Below are 18,399 nucleotides of genomic sequence, written 5' to 3'. Positions count from 1 at the left end.
CCGGTAACGCTCCATACGGCCCGGTAACGCTCCGCACGGCTCGGTAAGGCTCCGTACGGCCCCCTACGCCTCGGGGCCGTTGCCGCGCGTGGGTGGGGAGCGTGTCCACTCGCGGGTGTGACGGTGCCAGGGCGCGCGCGATGCGTGTCCTGCCTGTGTGTGTCCCTGCGTGTCCCCGGTGCTGCCGCGTCCACACGCACCCTGCTCTGTACCTTCCACACCCACGCGTGTCCCCCCCCCCCCCCCCCCCGTTTGTTGTGCTGGGAGGTGAGGGGCGTTTCCCGGGGCCCCCCACGATCGCGGCTCTGCATCGCCCCAGCCCGGCCCTGCGGTGCCCACGGGCACCACCATGGTTCCCCACAGCCTGGGGACCCCCATCCCAAAACCCACCCCACAGCTGCCACTGGGGTGACACCATGTGGGGGCTCACCACGGCCTCTCACCTCCCCCCAGAACGGGCTGTGCTGTGTATCCCACTGTGCTGCTGTGCCCCCCCCCCCGCACGGATCAGCCCCCTTGCCTCCATCTCCCTCATCGTGCCCATAAATTGATTCCCAATCCCGTTCCCACCCTGCCGGCCCCTCGCGGGACACGCGGCCGCTCCCAGCCCGCGCCGGAGACATGGGCTGAACTTTGGTCCCCGAGCAATTAAGGTGCCTGAAACTGCACTTCATTAATGGTTGTTCCGCAATAAAACCCATCAAACTGCCCTTATTTGCAATATAAAACCGCAATTTGTTTTAATTTATGTTTTTCCCTCCTTGCCGGGTGGTTCCCGGGATCTGCCAGGAGTCTGTCCCTGGAGCTGGCCGTGGGGAGCGGGGTGGTGGGTGCTGGTCCCCGTGGGGAGGGGGGACATGGGGTGGTGGGTGGGCACAGACCCTCAGGGGCACCATGGCATGGGGTGGCCTCTGCCCCGGGTCTGGAGAGGAGGTTCCCATTCCTTCCCGTTCCCCCTGGACCATGTGCTGTGTCCCCCAGGAAAGGAGGGCAGGGATGTTCCCGAGGTGCTCGCGGTTCCAGGGAAGAGCATCCCTGTGCCGTGGGAAGGTTCGTGGGAGCCCCCCCCAACCCGGAGCTGCCACTGAGGCGAATTCCTGAAGAAAAATCTCCGTGAGCAAGGGTGAGATGGGGGTGGGAGCCCCTGTGCCTGCATTCCACTGAGGAGGGGTGGGCCTGGCCCTTCTCCCTGGACAGCATCACCCGTGGGAGCTGGGAATCTAGCTCAGCTAAGAGTGGGGTGTGCACACATGGAGCTGTCACATCCGACACAGCAGCGGCGCCTGGAGCTCCCAAGGGATTTGTCCTTCCATAAAGCAGCGCGGAATCCCCACAGGATCAGCCGGCCCTGAGCCCCCATTTCTAATTACAGTAATTGTGGCTCTGGCATCCTCTGGGGCCGGTTGTTCTCCGGGGCTCCAAATCCAGGCGGGAGGAATCTGGGCCATGGGGCAGGACTGGGAAGGGCTCTGAGCCACCCAGGCTTCCCGGTGGATCTGTGGTGGGAATGCTGCCACCGGCTGCCAAATCCAAAAGGGCCCTTTGCTGGCTCCCAGTGTCCTGTGCTGGCACAGGGGAGTCCCCATCCCAGCTGGCAGCTCCTCATGCAGGTGCCTGGCCTTGCAGGGGGTTGGGACTTTCCAGGGAATTCTCCCTTGCTCTGGGCAGGTCCATGATGGGAATCTGCCCCGGCGCTGCTGGGGAAGAACACAGGCAGTGCTGGGACAGAGCCCAGCTCCTGCTGGAGGCAGGATTTGGCCCTGGAGTGTTTGGAGCTGCAGAAAACCCCCATCCCTCGGGATGGGCATGGAGATCCCGGGGGGAGGTGGCAGAGCGGGGCCTTCTCCCTTGGTATCCCCATCCCACAGGAATTCCCAGCTGGCTCTGGATGCTTCCCGGGCTCCCACTCACACATGGAGAAGCCACTGGAGCTCTTTTCCTGGCAGTGCTGAGGCAGAACACGCTGGGGGCACCCCCAAAGGGGCTCCATGACACCCCGAGGGGATCCCTCGGCCCAGCCCAAGGACACACAGGGACACGGCCCCTGCTCTGGCACAGGAGCCAGGAAAGCGCCGCCGGAGCTACTGATCCCGCGCCACACCTGGAGGGAATTAGGCTGCCTGTTCACCTCCCTGCAAACCTTTTGTAGCGCGAATTCCTGCGGTTTCCAGCCGCAATTGCTGCAAATTATACGAGCGCCGCGTGTTTTGCTCCGACGGGAGCGCGTGTGCTGCGCTGACCTGCTGCTGTGCATGGCCTCGGGGGACCCTGCCACAGCCCCCCGCAGCTTTCCTGCTGTTCTCCTTGGGTCTTCTGTCTTGTCCTGCAGGATTCTGGGGGGTCCATCCACGGTGGGCTTTGGGATCGCTCCGGTTGGGATGGGGAGCAGATGCGTTCTGTGTGCACAGCTGGATGCGTGCCCAGATGTGCACTCGGGAGGGGGCTCCCGGGGGGGATGTGCTGCCCTCGAGGGGCCGTTCGGGAACCCCCCATCGCCCCGGGGATCCCTGCCCAGATGCCAGTGCTGTGGTCATGTGCATGCGTGCACATGCATGCATGTGAAGCCATGCGCACAGCCGTGTGCTTTCCATACATGTGCGTGTGTGTTTGTGCACTCCCGCACGGCCCTGGCCGCACTGAGCATCTCGGGGGTGCCCCCAACAGCGGGGACCCCCGGTTATCCCTCCCGGCCTCCCAGGACCAGCGAGAATGGTCCTCCAGGGCGGCAGGAGCGTCCCCACTCGGTGGCTCGAGCCACGTGGCTTCCGGGAGCGGCGGCGGAAGGCGGAAGTGCCGCTGTGGCCGGTGCCGGGTCGGGGCGGGCCTGGCGGGGCCATGGCGGGCACGGGCGGCTGAGGGCGCCGGGGGCACCGGAGGGCTCCAGGAGGACCGAAGGGCTCCAAGCCGGCCGGGGGGCGCGGGGAGCGGCCAAAGAACGCGCCCCCCCCTCGCCTCGGGGACCCCCCGCCGCGGGCCATGGCGGCGGCGGCGGCGGCGGGATCCAACTGGGGCCTGATCATGAACGTGGTGAACAGCATCGTGGGCGTGAGCGTGCTCACCGTGCCCTTCTGCTTCCGACAGGTAAGCGCCCGCTCTGCGCCCCCCCCCCGGCTCTGGGGGCTCCCCGGGGCCGCCCGGGGGGGAAGGGTGGTCCCGCCGGTGGCCCCCAGGCTGGGGCGGCTGTGCCGGGCCCTGCCCTGGTCAGCCAAAAGCCCCCATGCGGGCGCTGCCCCACTCCGGGGTAGCCGGGGGGCGGGCAGGCAGAGGCCACGTTTGCCCCCCCCCGGTCCGAATTTGTCCATGTGACGAACACGAGTCGATTTGGAGGCATTTGCAGATGCCTGCTGTGCTCCCAAGCCTCAATCCCAGGATCTGCCCCATCCCCAGGGCCCCCCTGCCTCCAAACAGCGGGAAAAGGGCAGCTGGGATCAGGATTTGGGCCTGTTCCAAGTCACCTGCTTGAAAAGTGACCTGTGGTTCCCACCCTGTGCAGACAGGGAGGCAGGAGAGGAGCTGGGTGAGGGGTTTGGGATACCAAGGAGTGGTTAATTTATCAAGCTACAGCAGGGGTGGAACCTCGGGGTCTGTCTGTGCTCCCTGGACCTGCTGGGGGATGAGCCAGGGGGGAAGTTCTGCTCCACAACTCGCTCCCAGTTCACTCCTGGGAACTCTGACTGGTGCAGCTGAGGGCTGTGGGAAACACGAGTGTGTTCCCTGTGGCCTTGGGCTGTGGAGAGAGTGATATGGAGCAGATGGGGAAGGGAGGGAATTCTGTGAAACAGGGAAAAGCGTGGCTGGAATTAACCGGGGGTGCTGAGGGAGGGCCTGACCCCTCACCTCCCGCTGGTCTCTTCCCCCTGTGCTCTGTTCCAGTGTGGGATCATCCTGGGGGCTGTGCTGCTGATCTTCTGCTCGTGGATGACCCACCAGTCCTGCATGTTCCTGGTGAAGTCGGCCAACCTGAGCAAGCGCAGGACCTACCCCGGCCTGGGTGAGACCCCTGCCCCAGGGCTGCTCCCCAGCCCTCCCTGCTGGCTCTTACACCTGCAGCATGACCTGGGCCTCCCGATTTCCATTTTCCCACCTGGTGCTGCTGGAACAGCCGATGTTTTCCTGCTGCAGTTCCCTTTCTCCCCTGGGGCAGCGCCGGCATCTGATCTTGCCCCCGACAGCCCAGCTAATGGTGCTGAGTTGTTTTGGCTCCCCGGGACAGGGGAGGAGGTGCAGCACTGCCTGATCCAAACCCCAGCTCCCGGGAGGCGTCTGGGATGAATTAATTGTGGGTCTGGGATGAATTAATTGTGGATCTGGGCACGAGCTCCCCGCCCAGTGCTGCCGGGACAGTGGGTGCTGCCAGCCTGGCATGGAGCTGGGCTGCCTGGAGCCGAGCTGGGAGCTCCTTTATGGCTCAGCAGAGAGGAAACACTGCAGGCTTCCAAGGGGCTGAGAAACCAGAAACATCTGGAAGGTCCTTGGGTGGGTTTTGGCAGGGCCTGGCCACCATTGGAGCACGGTGCTGGCGCCAGGAGCCCGTGGCCTCTCTTGGAATCCTGACTGACCTGGGGGGCAGGAGGAGGGGGGGGGGTTCCACTGCTCTCCGTTGCACGTGAAACAGCAGGAAAAGCCACCTTTTCCTTGTTTTTCCTTATTTTCCCGTGGGAGGAGGGCGCTGGCTGGCGCTGCCCTGGTACAAGGGCGCTGACAGATGGGTTTGCTCCTGCCTCCAGGTGCCCGAGGTGCTGCTCCCGGGAAGTACATCCTGGCTGCTAGAAACGGGAAAGCTGGAGCAGCTCCTTGGTCTGGGGGTTGTTGTGATGCCGGAGAGAAGGGGGAGCCCCCGTTCCAGCTGCCAGTGCCGCCCCCCCGGCCCCCTCCACACGCCTTTGTGTGCTGCTTCCCGCAGTACACAGAGTCCCCTCCACCTTGGAGCGTGTCCCGGGAAAAGGGATCCTCTGCACGCTCCCAAGCCAAGGGGCTGGAATATACAGAGGGCCAGTAATGCTTCCCAGCTTCCTCCTGGCACGAGGGGGCTGGCAGCCGTGCTGTGCCCCCTGGGAGAGGAGCCACGGGCAGGGACAGCCCCGGGAGCGCTCCCGCGCCGCATCCCAATGCTCCGGGGTCGGGCAGCTCCACACAGACCCTCTTTGTCCCCGCGGGCCAGGCCTGGGGACATCTGTGGGCACTCCTGGCAGCCCCGGGGCCGATGTCCTGGGAGGATTTGGCAGCGCTGAGCCAGGGAGGAGAGTTGTGCACATTCCCTTCGGGCAGGCACTGCCTCCCGGAGGGACGGCACAAAGGAGGGGCTGGCCCGGGCTGGGGCTGGGCCATCAATGCTGCAGGGAGGGGAAGGGCCTCGGGCAGGTGTGTGGGCGAGGAGGGAAGCAAGATGAAGTTCCCAGATGGATTCTAACCAGGAGATGGGTGAATCCCTCCCTTCTGGCTGTGCAGGGGGGCAGCTCAGCCCCACAGGGGAGCCGCTGAAGCTCCATCCCAGGAACCACCTTGGGTTTGAAAGGCTTCTCTGATTCCTGAGCAGGCTCAGCTCTGCCCAGCCTGGGCATCCAGAGGTCCCATTCCAAGGATTCCACTGTACCATTTCTCTTACAGTCGTTGCCTCCTGGAGAAGATAAAGGATCCAATTTTTCCAGTGTCCCCAGGTGGGGACATCAGGTGTAGCGTTAGGAGGCATGTTCTCACTGAACATCAGTTCCAAACAGTGGAGGAGATGGGCTGGTTCCAGCCCCACCAGTGGCTGTGTCCATACCCAGGGGCGCCCGGCTGTGTGTGCCGGAAGGATGGAGCGCCGTTGGATCCTCCCGGAGCTCAGCCTGTTAATACCCACCTCCAGGAGGGATATTTTCCTCTTACTCACTCCTCTCCCTCCTCCCAGACCCTCTCTGTGTGGGACTGGCCCCCCCAGGGCTGTTGCCTTTTCCCCCATGGCTGTGGATTCCCGGAGGAGGCCGGGGCGGCCGTTCCCGGTGCCCAGGCACTGTGCCTGGTGGCGGCTGTCCCACCGCCCTGGCACTGAGCCAGCAGCTATTTCGGGTGCTCCCCCACGTCCCCGCTCCAGGCTGTGGGTCCCTGCCGTGCCTTTTGCTCATTTTGTGGGAGAACATCTCGTTTTCCTGAATTTTTAGCTCAAAGTCCAAGGGAATCAAGAGTTGAAGTTAATATTTAAAATAGCAGAAGAAGCTTCCAGAAAGTATCCGAGTATGTGTGCTGGCGGGTTCCAGGAATGTTGGGCTGTGCCTTGAGGGAAAGCAGAGGGGACTCCAGGGTGGTGGGTTCATGCTGGACAGATTTGGGCACTGTGGTCTGGGTTTGGAGCTCTCCGTTCCCATTCTGCCCAGTAGGGTCTAAAAATAGAAGTGGAGTTTTCTTGGCATTGTTTTTTTTTGAGAGAAAACCCAATGATTTAAGGACTACTGAGCATTTTCTGCTCCAGCCCAAGGATGGGAGGGGGGGAAAAGCAAAGCCTTGGCAGCGGCCCTTTGGTGTGGGTTGGGAGCACTGGGTATTCTGGGAATGGGATTGAACGTTCTGGGCACCAGCTCAGCTCTCCCAGCCAGCCATGTCAGGCGGCCCAGTTCGAGGGGGAAGATAAAAATAAAGAGGGGAGTTGGATTGGAATTCTGCACCACTTCAACTTTTGCCACACAGAATCTTGTACAGGAATATTTTCTCTCCCATTGCCTTTAATGGCTGCCATGTGTGGCTGCTGCTTCACACCACTTCTGGTTTTAAATAGGAAAAAAAAGAACCTGCTCGCTGGCTTTTCCTCATCTTTGTTCCTGTCTTTTGTGGTTTTCAGTTCCCAGAGGGAATGGCTGAAAAAGAAAGTGGGAGGGTGAGGCAAACAGCCCCCAAACACCAGCAGTGGGGCCCTGCTGCACTGCCCTGTGTCACTGTTAGTGTGCAACTTTGAACTGGCCTCTGGCCTATTCTGAGCCTTTCTTTGACTAACTTCCACTTATTTTTTTTTCCATTTTATGCCAGCATTTCATGCCTATGGAAAAGCAGGAAAAATGCTGGTGGAAACAAGGTAAATCTGCTGCTCGTTCATAGCGTGAACAGTTTGGGTTTGTTTGGGGAAAACTCCTGCTCTGAGCCTTGTCCTCCTTCCTTCCCCTCCTGCCTCCCCTGGTCCCCACAGCCCTCCTGCCTCCTGGAATGTAGCAGGAGCCTGAGTGAGATCCCTAAGCCCAGCTCTCAGGTGTCACCTCCAGCGTATCCCGCCCGTTCCCGGGCGGAGCCGGGAGCGCCTTCCGGGCGGTGGGAGCACAGAAGGTGGGAGAGAGCTCATCTCCTGCTCTGCTGTGAAATCCCAGGCATGTCACCTGTGGCTGTTCTCCAGGGGTGACATCCCTGCTGAGAGTGCTGTGAATGAGTGGGAGGGGGAGCGTTTGGTTCCTTGGATCCATGGATCTGCTCCGGTCCTGCTCATCCCTGCTGTGAGATGCCTTGAGGGGGAATCCTGGCTTCATTTTGGGACGGACTCTGCTTCCTCCCATGACCCCAGTGCAGTAGAAGCTCCCTGCAGTTCTCAGGTGATGGGACATCCTCACAGCCCTGCTTTTTCCAGCAGGGATTCTTTTCCAGGCATCTTGAGCCCAGGCCAGGCAGTGGTGGTGGCTCCTTCCCTCACCCCAGCTGCAAACTGCTGCACAGCACTAAAAATACACAGAATATTCCTCAGATGTTGCTTGTCCGTGCAAGCAGTGGCTGTAATTGCCACGGGGATGTTCTATAATTGGAACTGGGAAGGAAAGTGGTCCAAGAGTGGGAGGAGAAGCAGTTCATGGACAATCTTTTCATTAAAGTTTGGTCCATTGTGTGGAGAGACATTGGAGAGCCCACTGGATATCGAGATTCATGGCACGGCTCTGCTGTGGGGTGTGGGCTCCAAGAGCCTCATGCTGATTATTTTAGAGGTTTTTCCAGGAACCGAAGGAGTTCTTGCCATCTCCAAGATTGGTTTTTGGAGTTTGTTTTTTTTACCCATGGCTCCAAACAGCAGTTAAACCAGTGCATGGTCTGTTAGCAGAGTTACATCTCCAAGGCGATTAGTGTGGATGGGGGTTCTCTGATGGTTGTTTTACTGGGATTGAGTGCAGAAGGGTTGTCCTGCCCTTCCCAAGGTCCTCCTAACCTGTCCCTGTTTCTGTTTGCAGCATGATTGGGCTGATGTTGGGCACCTGCATCGCTTTCTACGTCGTCATCGGCGACTTGGGCTCCAACTTCTTTGCGCGGCTGCTCGGATTCCAGGTGAATAAATCCCACCTACCATGCACACAGTGCTCCCAGATCTTCCACTGAGCTGTGTGTTCCTTGGATACAGCACAGCTCCTGCCTTGGAGTGTGCTCAGCACTCCACTGGGGTCCCCTCATGGAGAGCTTTGCGGGATGCCTGGAGCGCGGAGCCTTCGGCTCTGGGAAGTCCTGGAAGCCCAGACATATGGTGAACAATCAGCTGTAAAACTCCAGTAAGGCATTTCCATCAAAGGAATTCTTTTTAACTTGTTCCCTTATTAATTCTGGAGCAGATTCCTTGGGGAGATGATGCTTCCTGCCTTAATTCCAGCCCCAGTGGGTAGTGACAGGCAATTCCTCTGACTGAGTTCTCCCCTCTCAGTCCAGGAGGGGTTTTTGTCCTGTCCCTGGCTGTTTTGGTGGCCAAAGTCATTGTGTTCCTGCCTCTTCAGCCGTGTGATGAGCCTGGTGCTGGCTCAGGATGCTCAGAGGCAAGAGGTGCTCCTCGTGGGCATGGCTGGAAGCTGGTACAAGAGCCGTGCAGGGAAGCAAAAGGACATTTGGGAAGCAAAAGGATTTTTGGTGGAGCTGTTATCTGCGCTGCCTGATGCTCCTAAGCTCAGATTAAGGGGCTGTGAAGTTAGAAAAGATGTGTTGAGGCCACAGCCAAATTAGGTATTAAATATTTCCGAGTGTTCTGCTTTAATAAATACCAGTGTGAGGCTTTGATTAATTTTCTGGATCGGAGTTTCCAAGACTTCAATCTCTCGTTTCCCCGAGTAAGTTTAGTTTTTATTTAATTGCATGAAAATACCTAAATAGCTTGTGCTGGATTAGCATTTAACCCCTCTCCCACCCCCCAAATTCTTCTGCCTCGGACCTGTCACACACTGCAGAGCAACAGTGGCACCCAGTGACTGTCTCAGCTCATCACAGACGGAGCCCAAGGAACGTTGACTTTGCAGCATCGGATCTTTAAACACCTGCAGTCACAGAATTTCACACTTTATAGCTGTTTCTCACTCTGGGAAAATGAACCACGTCAGGGTTTGCTCGTTTGGTGGATGTTTTGGGTGTCTTCTCTGCTCCAGGTCTTTATGCAGGTCCCTTTTCCAGGTGTCGGGCAGTTTCCGGATAGTCCTGCTCTTCGCTGTCTCCCTGTGCATCGTCCTCCCCCTGAGCCTCCAGAGGAACATGATGGCCTCCATCCAGTCCTTCAGTGCCATGGCACTCATCTTCTACACTGTGTTCATGTTTGTGGTGGGTATGGACGCCGAGGATCCTGTTTTCCTACTGTTTTAACTCAGGTGTTCCCTGCAGGGGCAGACCTTGAGTTTAAAATGTCCTTCCTGATAATTAGTGCTGGGAATAACTGGGCATCTGGGTGCCTGTGCTCCTGAACTGGTGGAAGTGGAGAGGTTTGTTTGTTGGACACCAGCAGCTCTGTTTCTTCAGCTCCATAAACTCTTTTGGCACTTGGTGTGAACTTGTTCTTAGAAGTTTCTAGAAAATACGTATTTTTATTTCTTCCCTGCGCTGGACAGACTCTTGACCATTTTGATGCCATAGGGGGAGTGGAATGATGCCCAAACTGGCCCGTTTGGCTCTGCCAAGCCCTCTGCCAAGTTTCCTCAGAGGTGAAAGCTGAATTGTGCTTTTTCATGACCAGTTTCACCTCCTGGATGCTCCTGTGGTTTGCTCGTGGAGCACCAGCCCTGTCTCGCCCAAATTTCAGGACTGGAAGAGCTGGAAGGAAAGGGAGGTGTAGAAATTCTTTCCATGCAACTTTTCTAGTGTGTTGTGCAGGGTCACACCTCGGAGCCTGCTTCCACAGGGAGGTGTGGAACATTCCAGGAGCTGTGCCTTTAAGAAACCCACCACAGTCATGAGAGTTGGCTGCACCAGAACATCATCTCTGGGGATTAGAACCCCCATTGAGGGATATTATAAACAGGCATTCAGACATATTTACCTTCTGCTTCCTGTGCAACCCAACTCCTGCCAATTCCTGTGTCTGTGACAAAGGAGCTCCCCGGCCTCGGCTCTCCCCTTTTCCATGAAGTTTATCCTTCTCTTTGGTGAGCTGGTGTTGTTAAATGCCTCTGGAGAAGCAAGTGGGATCCTGTTTTGGGATCCTTTGTCTCTGCTGAGCAGGATCCTCCAAGGCCACCGTCACTTCCCATTTGGATTTAAAAACACATCAAAAAACATGCAGAAGAGGCTGCTTTGAACAATAATTCTCACAGTTAAATGTGTCAGTGGAAATTGTCCCACCCTGATGTGTGCTGTGATGTCTGACAGCATCAAACAAGGGGGAATGTCACAGATCCTTTAAGATCCTCCCTGGGATCCTTGGTGGCCCTTGGAGCTCAGTAGGTGGGATGGGAGCTGGGGCTGTGGGGCTGCTCCTGGCAGAGCTGCCACACGCTGCCTCTTATCCCAGCCCTATCACTCCTGCTGCCATGGAGCTGTTTGGGGCTGGACCCTCACCCCTGCTCTCTCCCTTGGCTGCAGATTGTGCTGTCATCCTTCAAGCATGGGCTCTTCAGCGGGCAGTGGCTGCAGCGAGTGAGTTACACGCGCTGGGAGGGCATTTTCCGCTGCATCCCCATCTTTGGAATGTCTTTTGCCTGTCAGTCGTAAGTACCTGCCGTTCCCACCCCTGGCAGTTGTTCCCACAGTGAGTTTCTGTGAGGGCAGAGGGTCAGGAGGATCTGCAAGGGATAGATACCATCTGGTTTGGTGTTTTATTTTCATCAGAGTATTTTACGGCCCACTGAAGTTCAGGCTCTCATTCAGTCGTGACCCTTTTGTTACCGAGGCGGGGAGGGAGTTACATTTCACCTGGGAGTTATTGTAGCTGAGCAACACGAGACTGCTTGGGACAAACAGCTCCTCAGTGTGACACACCGGGCTTCTGGTGCAGCTGCACGAGGGATGAAATTCCCCCGGTTCTTGAAGGGAGCAATGGAGCACCAGGAAAGGCAGCAGTGTCACCCCATGGCTGCAGGGTCCCCCCCAGGGCAGTGAACACTGGGGGCTGCTCTGCTGCCCCAAATTCCTTGGAGAACACTCAGAAGATGGCACAGTTGTTGGCTTTGGAGGGTTGTTCCTGCATTTCCAGTTCCCTGTTTTTAGTGGCACGTGGAAGGAGGTGAGAGCAGACCAGGCTATTTCCAGTTCCCTGTTTTTAGCAGGGTTTGTGCTGACAAGTGGAAGAAGGTGGGGACAGACCAGGCTATTCCATGTTTCCAGCAGCATTCCCTGCTGCACCGAAATGGCACATGAGCCTGGCCAGAATCGTGACAGCTCCAAATGGTGTAAATCCAGCCCTGGACACAGGAAGGATTGGCCTCCTTTGGGAGGACCATCCTCCTTTGGAAGCCTGGCAGAACTGGGCTTCCCCCCTGTAGTTCCAGCAAACGGGTCTCATGCCAACAGTAAATGAATGTGACAGATAAAATTTGTTCAGGCTGCTGTGTTTACACCCACTGCAAGATCCAAATCATCATTTTCCACTTACTGCCTCTCTTGGCAGCTCGGATCCTACCCCGGCTCCAGGCTTGCTGTTTAATGTCTCCATCACAACTGGCAAAGAGAATTGTGTTCTCCTGCAGCTTTACCTTGTTAACAAATCCCTTTTTTTTTTTCCCTTATGATATCCACACAGTAGTACCCAGCAGAATTTTCCTGGGAGCTGGAAATGCAGGGAAATGGTTTGGTCTGGACCAGTGTGTGTGGACCTAAATAAAGGCTCCGTGGCAGCACTTTTGTGGCAAACCCAACCTAAAGCTGGGTGTTTTTCTCAAAGCATCAGGAAAATACACTGTCCCCAGCCCAGGCAATATTATATATATATATATATGTTTTATTTTGTTACATGTTCTATCTATATTTTTTTTTATTTCTCTCTTTATATATATTTTATCTGTCTGTGTATTCTCAGCTATGTAGATTTAATTTGGTTAACCTCTGAATCATCTTTTTAACCATCCCACACACTGCAGAGCCTCCATGCTTCCAGCCTGGATGTTTGGCTGGACCCTTCCCCTCGGGGGGGGGGGCAGAAGTTTGGGATGTAGTCAGTTAATGTAATGGCTGTGGTGAGGGCAGGGAGGAATCCCAAATGGAGAGACTCCCGAGAAAGCCATCCTTGATCCCAGCCAGTAACTGCAGCCCCTGTGGGTCCTGGAGCTGACATGCTCGGCCTCCTTTGTGCAGACCCATTTGATGTTCAGGGATTAAGGGTTAAGGATCCTTCTGCTTGTCCTCACCCTGACACACTTCTCTGGGAATGGCTTCCTGCCCACTGGAGCCGGGGATACCCCTTCCCATCTCCCCGTAGGCTCCCCTCGCTTCTCCCTAGAGTTCCTTCAGTAACACGAAGCCAGGATGTAGCCACTTGAATTAAAGTAACAAGAGGTTAATGAGTTGCTAAAATATGCACCTGATGTCAGAAAAGGACATTCCTCACGCTTTCCAAGGCTGTAAATACCCCAAATCCCGGGGAATCGGCGCTCCTGGCTTTCTGTGAGCGGAGCTGAAGTAGGACAGGCGCTGCGTTCCCTTCTGTTTGTTTAACTTTGCCTTTTAGACAGGGGGATGCTCCAACCTTCTTCCCGCTTTTCCTCTGTAAACACTGTGTTGCTTTAATTATCAGCACGGAGAGCTCCAAGAACAATAATCTCCGGCGCTGGGGCTGGCCTGGAGCCACCCGCGTTCCCGGGAACAAACGGTCATTCATTTTGCAGCCCTTTCCGAACCCCAATGTTTACATCACACGTTTTGCTCCACGTGGTGGGGTGGGGAGAGCAGGAATATTTTTGCAACACTTAAAAGTTATGAGTGTTCTGAAATCTCTTGGCATTAGCAGTATAAATTGTGGAATAGCAGTGGGTGTTTATGCTCCAGAGCGGGAAGGTGTCAGGGATTCGTTGCTGCTGGGCTGAGGCAGGGAACGGGCTGGAAATGAGGGTTTTCTCTCTTTTTCTGCAGGTTTCCTTAAATAATTTACCCTTTTCTACAGTCAGGTCTTGCCTACCTATGACAGCTTGGATGAACCGTCTGTCAAAATCATGAGCTCCATATTTGCTTCTTCCCTAAACGTGGTCACCACCTTTTACATCACGGTAGGAACTTCCCCTTCTCTTCCCTTGCCAGAAATCTGGAGGGGCCAGAGGGACGAGGATTTATCTACAGCCAGGGCTGGTTTCTGTTTATCTGTATTTATTCTGACAGATAAGTCGTCGTGCTGAAAGCAGAGTTATCTGGGAGGTGATGAACCCGACAGCACAGGGGCCTTTGGGAGAGTCCAGATTTTCAGCGTGGCACGTTTTCCTTGGGTGGAGGCAGAGTGGAGGCCCAGCTCTTGCCAGGCCCAGCCTGGAGCTGGGGATGCTTCCCAGAGTTTGGGAGAGCTTTTTTCAGCCTATTGTGAAGGAAGTTATGCCTCATAAGGCAGCAATTAATAAAAGTGGGTTAATTATTCTTGAGGAGAGCTCTGGCCCATGAGCCAGGCTGCTGCAGGGAATCGTGACAGCCCCTCCATTGGAGAGGGACAGTCCATGGGCCTGGCAGCAAGGAGAGTGTGTCCTCCAGGAAACCCCCTGTGTTTGTGAGAAACTTGCTTTTAGGCAGGTGCCACTGTTCATTAACCACCTGTCCCAGCTTTTGGGGGTGCTGGGGCTGCTGGCAGGTTTCCCATGGAGGAGACCCCGTGCTCCCACCTGGCTGCTCCAATGGGAGGTCACCGTCCTCCCCACTTCCATAAGGAGCACGTGTGAAGTGCTTTGGAGTCCAGCCCACCCTCTCCCCTCCCCAGGTGGGCTTCTTTGGCTACGTGAGTTACACCGAAGCCATTGCTGGGAATGTCCTCATGAACTTCCCTTCCAACCTGGTGACGGAGATGATCCGAGTGGGATTCATGATGTCGGTGGCAGTGGGGTTCCCGATGATGATCCTGCCCTGCAGACAGGCACTGAACACCCTGCTCTTTGAGCAGCAGGTAAGATCCCTGCGTGGCCAGGGCTGCCTCGATGTGAAACTTGCTTTTTGAAAGGTTCTTTGTGACTCCTGTGCTCTGACTGGGTCCCAAACCTCTCTTGGTTCTGTGAGACTCTGGTGACAGCGGCGTGGGGCAGGTGCTTGCTATCCAATGGGACAAACCCCCAGCTCCCATAAAATCCTCAGTGCCCTGCATGTGGTGACAGTGCAGCAGGGGCCTGTGGCCATCTCTAAATCCTGCTCTGCAGAATGGTTAATCCCTGGGACTTAAAGGTTCATGTCCTCTCCTCAGAGGAATTCCATGGGCAGAAGGGCTGGAGTTCCCAGGCTGAAGTCCACATCCCATGGCTGCTGCTCCCTGCTCCACTGGGGATTCCAGCTCTGGCACAGACGTGTTACACAGCTCAGAGCCGAGGTGGTTTCCCCCCCCTCAGAAAGAGGGAGAAATGTGCTTTTGGAAGCACTGGAGCCTCCTCATTTCCTGCTGCTCCAGCTGCCGTCCTTTTGCTGGCCAACTCACTTTGCATTGAGCTCCAGCTCCTGTTCCCGGCCTCAGAGCCCAGCCCAGCCTCATTTCTTGTTGCTTCCATGTGTGCCTGCTCATTCCTGCTCCATTATTCTCACCCAGCACCTTTGTCAGCAGCCCTGTCCCCTCCGGGTTCGGATGTTCCCTTCCTCCAGCGCCTCCTGGGCCGCGGTGCCGGCCCAGTGCGGAGGCGGGCAGTGGGATATGGGATACAGCCCTCTCCCACACATTCCACCTTTCCCAGGGCCAGCTCCTCAGCCAGCCTTTGTGACTGTAGCTGGTCTGTCTGCTGGAGACTGTGAGTCCCTTGTGGCGGTGGCGTGTTCTCCTCTGTGCATTGTGCGGCGCGGAACGCGCCGATGGGATTCAGCAAATACAGTAAGAGATTGTGGGAATGTTCTGAGGCCTTTGTGTATCCGCATAAATAGAAACCTCTTAGGGCAGGAAATAAAACTTGAGCAATTTATAGCTCTAAATCCTGCCACTTCTGCCTGTGAGAAGCCCCCAGCTCTTTTCTCACGTCGGGAGGGCCCGAGGATGGGGGCAGACAGTTGGTGAGAGCCAGCGGGTGCAGGGGAGGAAGCGCTGGAAACACTTGGGAACACTTTGGATCTCGCCTGGGCTCAGCTCGTGGCTCTTTAGGCTTGAAGGTGTCACTTTGCCTTCCTCTCCATCTGTGCAGCAGCAGAGCCGGGACCGACTGGGTCTGCAGGGCACACTGGGGCCTCTGCCTTCCACACCTCCCACTTGGAGTGTGGGGATGGGATGGGGTGGGAAGCAGAGGGCATCTGGAAGCCTTCCAGCAGCACTCATCCTTCCCTGCTGTCTCCCTGGGGTGTCCTCCTCCCAGTTGAGGGGCTGTTCCTGTTGTGTAGTATGGTGGGAATGGCCCTGCTCCCCCAGGTGTTGGGAGACACCTCTCCCTAGCAAAGCCAGAGCTCTTCCCCCTGTGACTGTTCTCCCTCCTGCTGCTCCCTGTGCTCCCTCCTCCTGCTCTTGGCCTTGGCTGCTCTCCGAGTCCCTGCACAGGGACTGGGGCACAGCTGTGTGGGGTCATATTTGGGGTGTGCTGGAAACAGCAGCTGTGGCCCCATGTCCCCTGCCCTGTTTTGGAGATTCAAATGCACCTTAGAACTGCTCAGCCGTGTTTGACTGCCTCCAGCATTCACCTCTGTGGAGGGTGGAGTGATGGTGCTCTGGAGTCTGCTGGGGGATTGCTGAGGAAGTGGGGGAATTGCTCAGGAGCTGGGGAATTGCTGGGGGCTGTGATGCAGGAGCTGAACTCCCCCCTTCCCTAACTGCCTCCCACCCTTCTCTCCCAGCAGAAGGACGGCACCTTCGCTGCTGGGGGTTACATGCCCCCGCTCCGGTTCAAAGCCCTGACGTTGGCTGTAGTGTTTGGAACCATGGTTGGAGGCATCATGATCCCAAATGGTGAGTGAGCAGCTGGGGACCAGGGCTGGCTGTTTTCTTTGCTCCCTGTTATTTGCTTTCCTGGCTGGGGTGATCGGGCTCACAGCCCGTCCTGCCCCAGGGCTCCGACAACCACCCCGTGCTGCTGCTGTGGCACTTCTGGAAGAGACCTCTGCTGACTTCTTCTCTTCTTTCCCAGTGGAGACAGTCCTGGGCCTGACAGGTGCGACCATGGGAAGCCTCATTTGTTTCATCTGCCCGGCTCTGATTTACAAGAAGATCCACAAGAATGCGCTTTGTTCACAGGTCAGTGCTGATGCTGCTTGACATCCCCCTAAGCCCTCTGCAGAGCCTGGGAACAGGGTTCTTTTGGCTGCAGCAGGGAAACTGCTCAGCACCTCCTGCAGCCTCCCCCTCCAGTCTGCCCAGTACAGGTGGGAGCTGTTCTGGTCGGGTGTCTGTCACTTAGGGAGCACACACAGCAGCAGAGGTGGTGGCCCAGTGCATGGCTCGGAACACCAGCTCTTTTTCTTCCTCCAGCAGCAAGTGAAACGTTGATTTGGTGCATAAAATGCTGCTTCTAGTCCTCCTTCTGGTGGGATTCAGGTTCTGGATCCTCAGAACAGGAAATCCAGGCAGGCTGTAAAACCTTAAAGCCTCACATGCCGACCTGCCCGGGCTGGGTAAAACAAACAGGGCTTCTCTGCGATGCGGTTCCCGCTGCCGACCCTCAGCCTTCTGCTTTCAACCAAAGTAATAATAAAAAGGAACACACACATAGAGGTGTTGCTTCAGGAATTGATTTTCTGAGGGACTGGGGTTGTTCAGAGGCTGTTAGAAGTTTAACTTTTCCTTTTGCTCCAGTTTGAATTGGCCTCCTCAGGGACCGAAACAAAGTGGCTTTTTGCTGGGCTTGATCTCTCTGCTCCTGCAAATACTGTGGGCTGAAATTAACAGGTTTGGGGATTTTTTTTTTCCCCTAACAATAATTTAATCCACTCACTTTTTGCAGGCCTCTGTCCCAGCGTTCCCAGAGAGGACAGTGCTGGGCTGCCCAAGGTTTTGGGCAAAGTGCAGAGTCAGCAGGGGAGAGCAGCACGTTTTTGTGGGGCCCACAGAACTGGTGGCTTGTTCTGTGCTTAATGACTTGTGGCTTTGCAAACCTACGTGAAGTTTTTAAGCAGGGTGTGTTTTTTTTTTCTTCCCTGTGCTTTCCCTGACACAAGGAAATAGTCCAACTTTCCAGCTTTCACTCTGAATTCTGACACTTAGCTCCGAAGTTCTTTGAGTGAAACCCCGAGCAGGAGTCTGAATGCCAGCCTGGGTTTTTCAGGGAAACAAAGAGCACTTTCAAGAATTGCTTTCTATTCCGGCTGAGCCAGAGTGTTTCTCTGCAGTGCCTCGAGGCTGCACTCAGGACAGGCTGAGCTCTCAGCCCTGGGGTGGGACACTGGGGCCCTCACAAAGCCTGACCCCAAACGCTGGTCACGAGGCTGAGGGAGATGTTTGTCCTGCAGAAATCCTCACAAAGGAAGGGCTTATCTAAAGCATCAGGCCCCAGGTTACCTCTCAAGGGGCTGTCCAACCTTCCCTGAGTGATCCATTGCCTGTCAGGTTTGCATTCCTGCTCTGAGCAAGGACACACCTGCTCAGCACCTCCCCACCTCCACAGCCCAATTTGGAGCCTACCCTCTCCTCCTTCCTCCAGGTCTTTGCAAAGGCTCATTTATTCTTTCCCTGGAGCTCTGTCTTTGGTCTCCTCCTTCATTCCTGCTTTTCTTTGATCAGGTGCTCCACTCCATCAAAGTCTGCTCCTGAGGAAGGTGGCTGTTGGGGGGGAGAGGAGCCAGCCCTGGGCACAGCTGTCCCTCCCCGCCTGTCCCTGTCCAAACAATGTTTTCCCTCCTTCCCTCCACCGTCTTTAGCTCCCTTCAGAGCAGCAGACCTTCTCAACGCCAGCTTTTACACTTGTCTGGGTTATCTTGGCTCTTGTGGTGCTGAGAACTGGCTGCTTTTATCGAGCCACCTTTGGCATCCAGTCTGGTGTCAGGAGGCTACAGAGTGGTGACATGGGAGGGCAGGTTTTTTCAGGAGATGGTGCAAACTGAGGCTACGAAATGGGGATGTTGTACTAAAAGTAGAGAAGAGGATTCCAGGAGGAGGGATATGGTCAGGCCCAGATGTTCACTGGCCAGCAAAGAGCT

At 56.3% G+C, this 18,399-nt stretch overlaps 1 protein-coding gene across 3 annotated transcripts in view; it reads left to right on the top strand.

Annotated features, from left to right (window-relative positions):
• The first annotated feature begins 2,874 nt into the window (after positions 1 to 2,874).
• The window catches only part of SLC38A10 (solute carrier family 38 member 10), a 37,043-nt gene continuing 21,518 nt past the window's right edge, over positions 2,875 to 18,399 (top strand). The window contains exons 1-10 of one of the 3 annotated variants that reach the window (XM_027667504.1): positions 2,875 to 3,081; positions 3,874 to 3,991; positions 7,000 to 7,045; positions 8,175 to 8,268; positions 9,370 to 9,513; positions 10,768 to 10,892; positions 13,280 to 13,382; positions 14,075 to 14,257; positions 16,108 to 16,216; positions 16,395 to 16,501. In XM_027667504.1, coding sequence (XP_027523305.1) covers positions 2,977 to 3,081; positions 3,874 to 3,991; positions 7,000 to 7,045; positions 8,175 to 8,268; positions 9,370 to 9,513; positions 10,768 to 10,892; positions 13,280 to 13,382; positions 14,075 to 14,257; positions 16,108 to 16,216; positions 16,395 to 16,501 — 1,134 coding nt within the window. In that variant the 5' untranslated portion in view covers positions 2,875 to 2,976. Of the gene's footprint in view, positions 3,082 to 3,873; positions 3,992 to 6,999; positions 7,046 to 8,174; positions 8,269 to 9,369; positions 9,514 to 10,767; positions 10,893 to 13,279; positions 13,383 to 14,074; positions 14,258 to 16,104; positions 16,217 to 16,394; positions 16,502 to 18,399 lie in introns of all 3 variants that reach the window. The other 2 variants (XM_027667501.1, XR_003531650.1) reach the window with 2 other exon arrangements.

The sequence above is a fragment of the Corapipo altera genome, unplaced genomic scaffold (genome assembly GCF_003945725.1).
Source record: "Corapipo altera isolate COAL_440 unplaced genomic scaffold, ASM394572v1 305, whole genome shotgun sequence".
Taxonomy (NCBI): domain Eukaryota; kingdom Metazoa; phylum Chordata; class Aves; order Passeriformes; family Pipridae; genus Corapipo; species Corapipo altera.
This window is presented reverse-complemented; position numbering and strand designations above follow the sequence as displayed.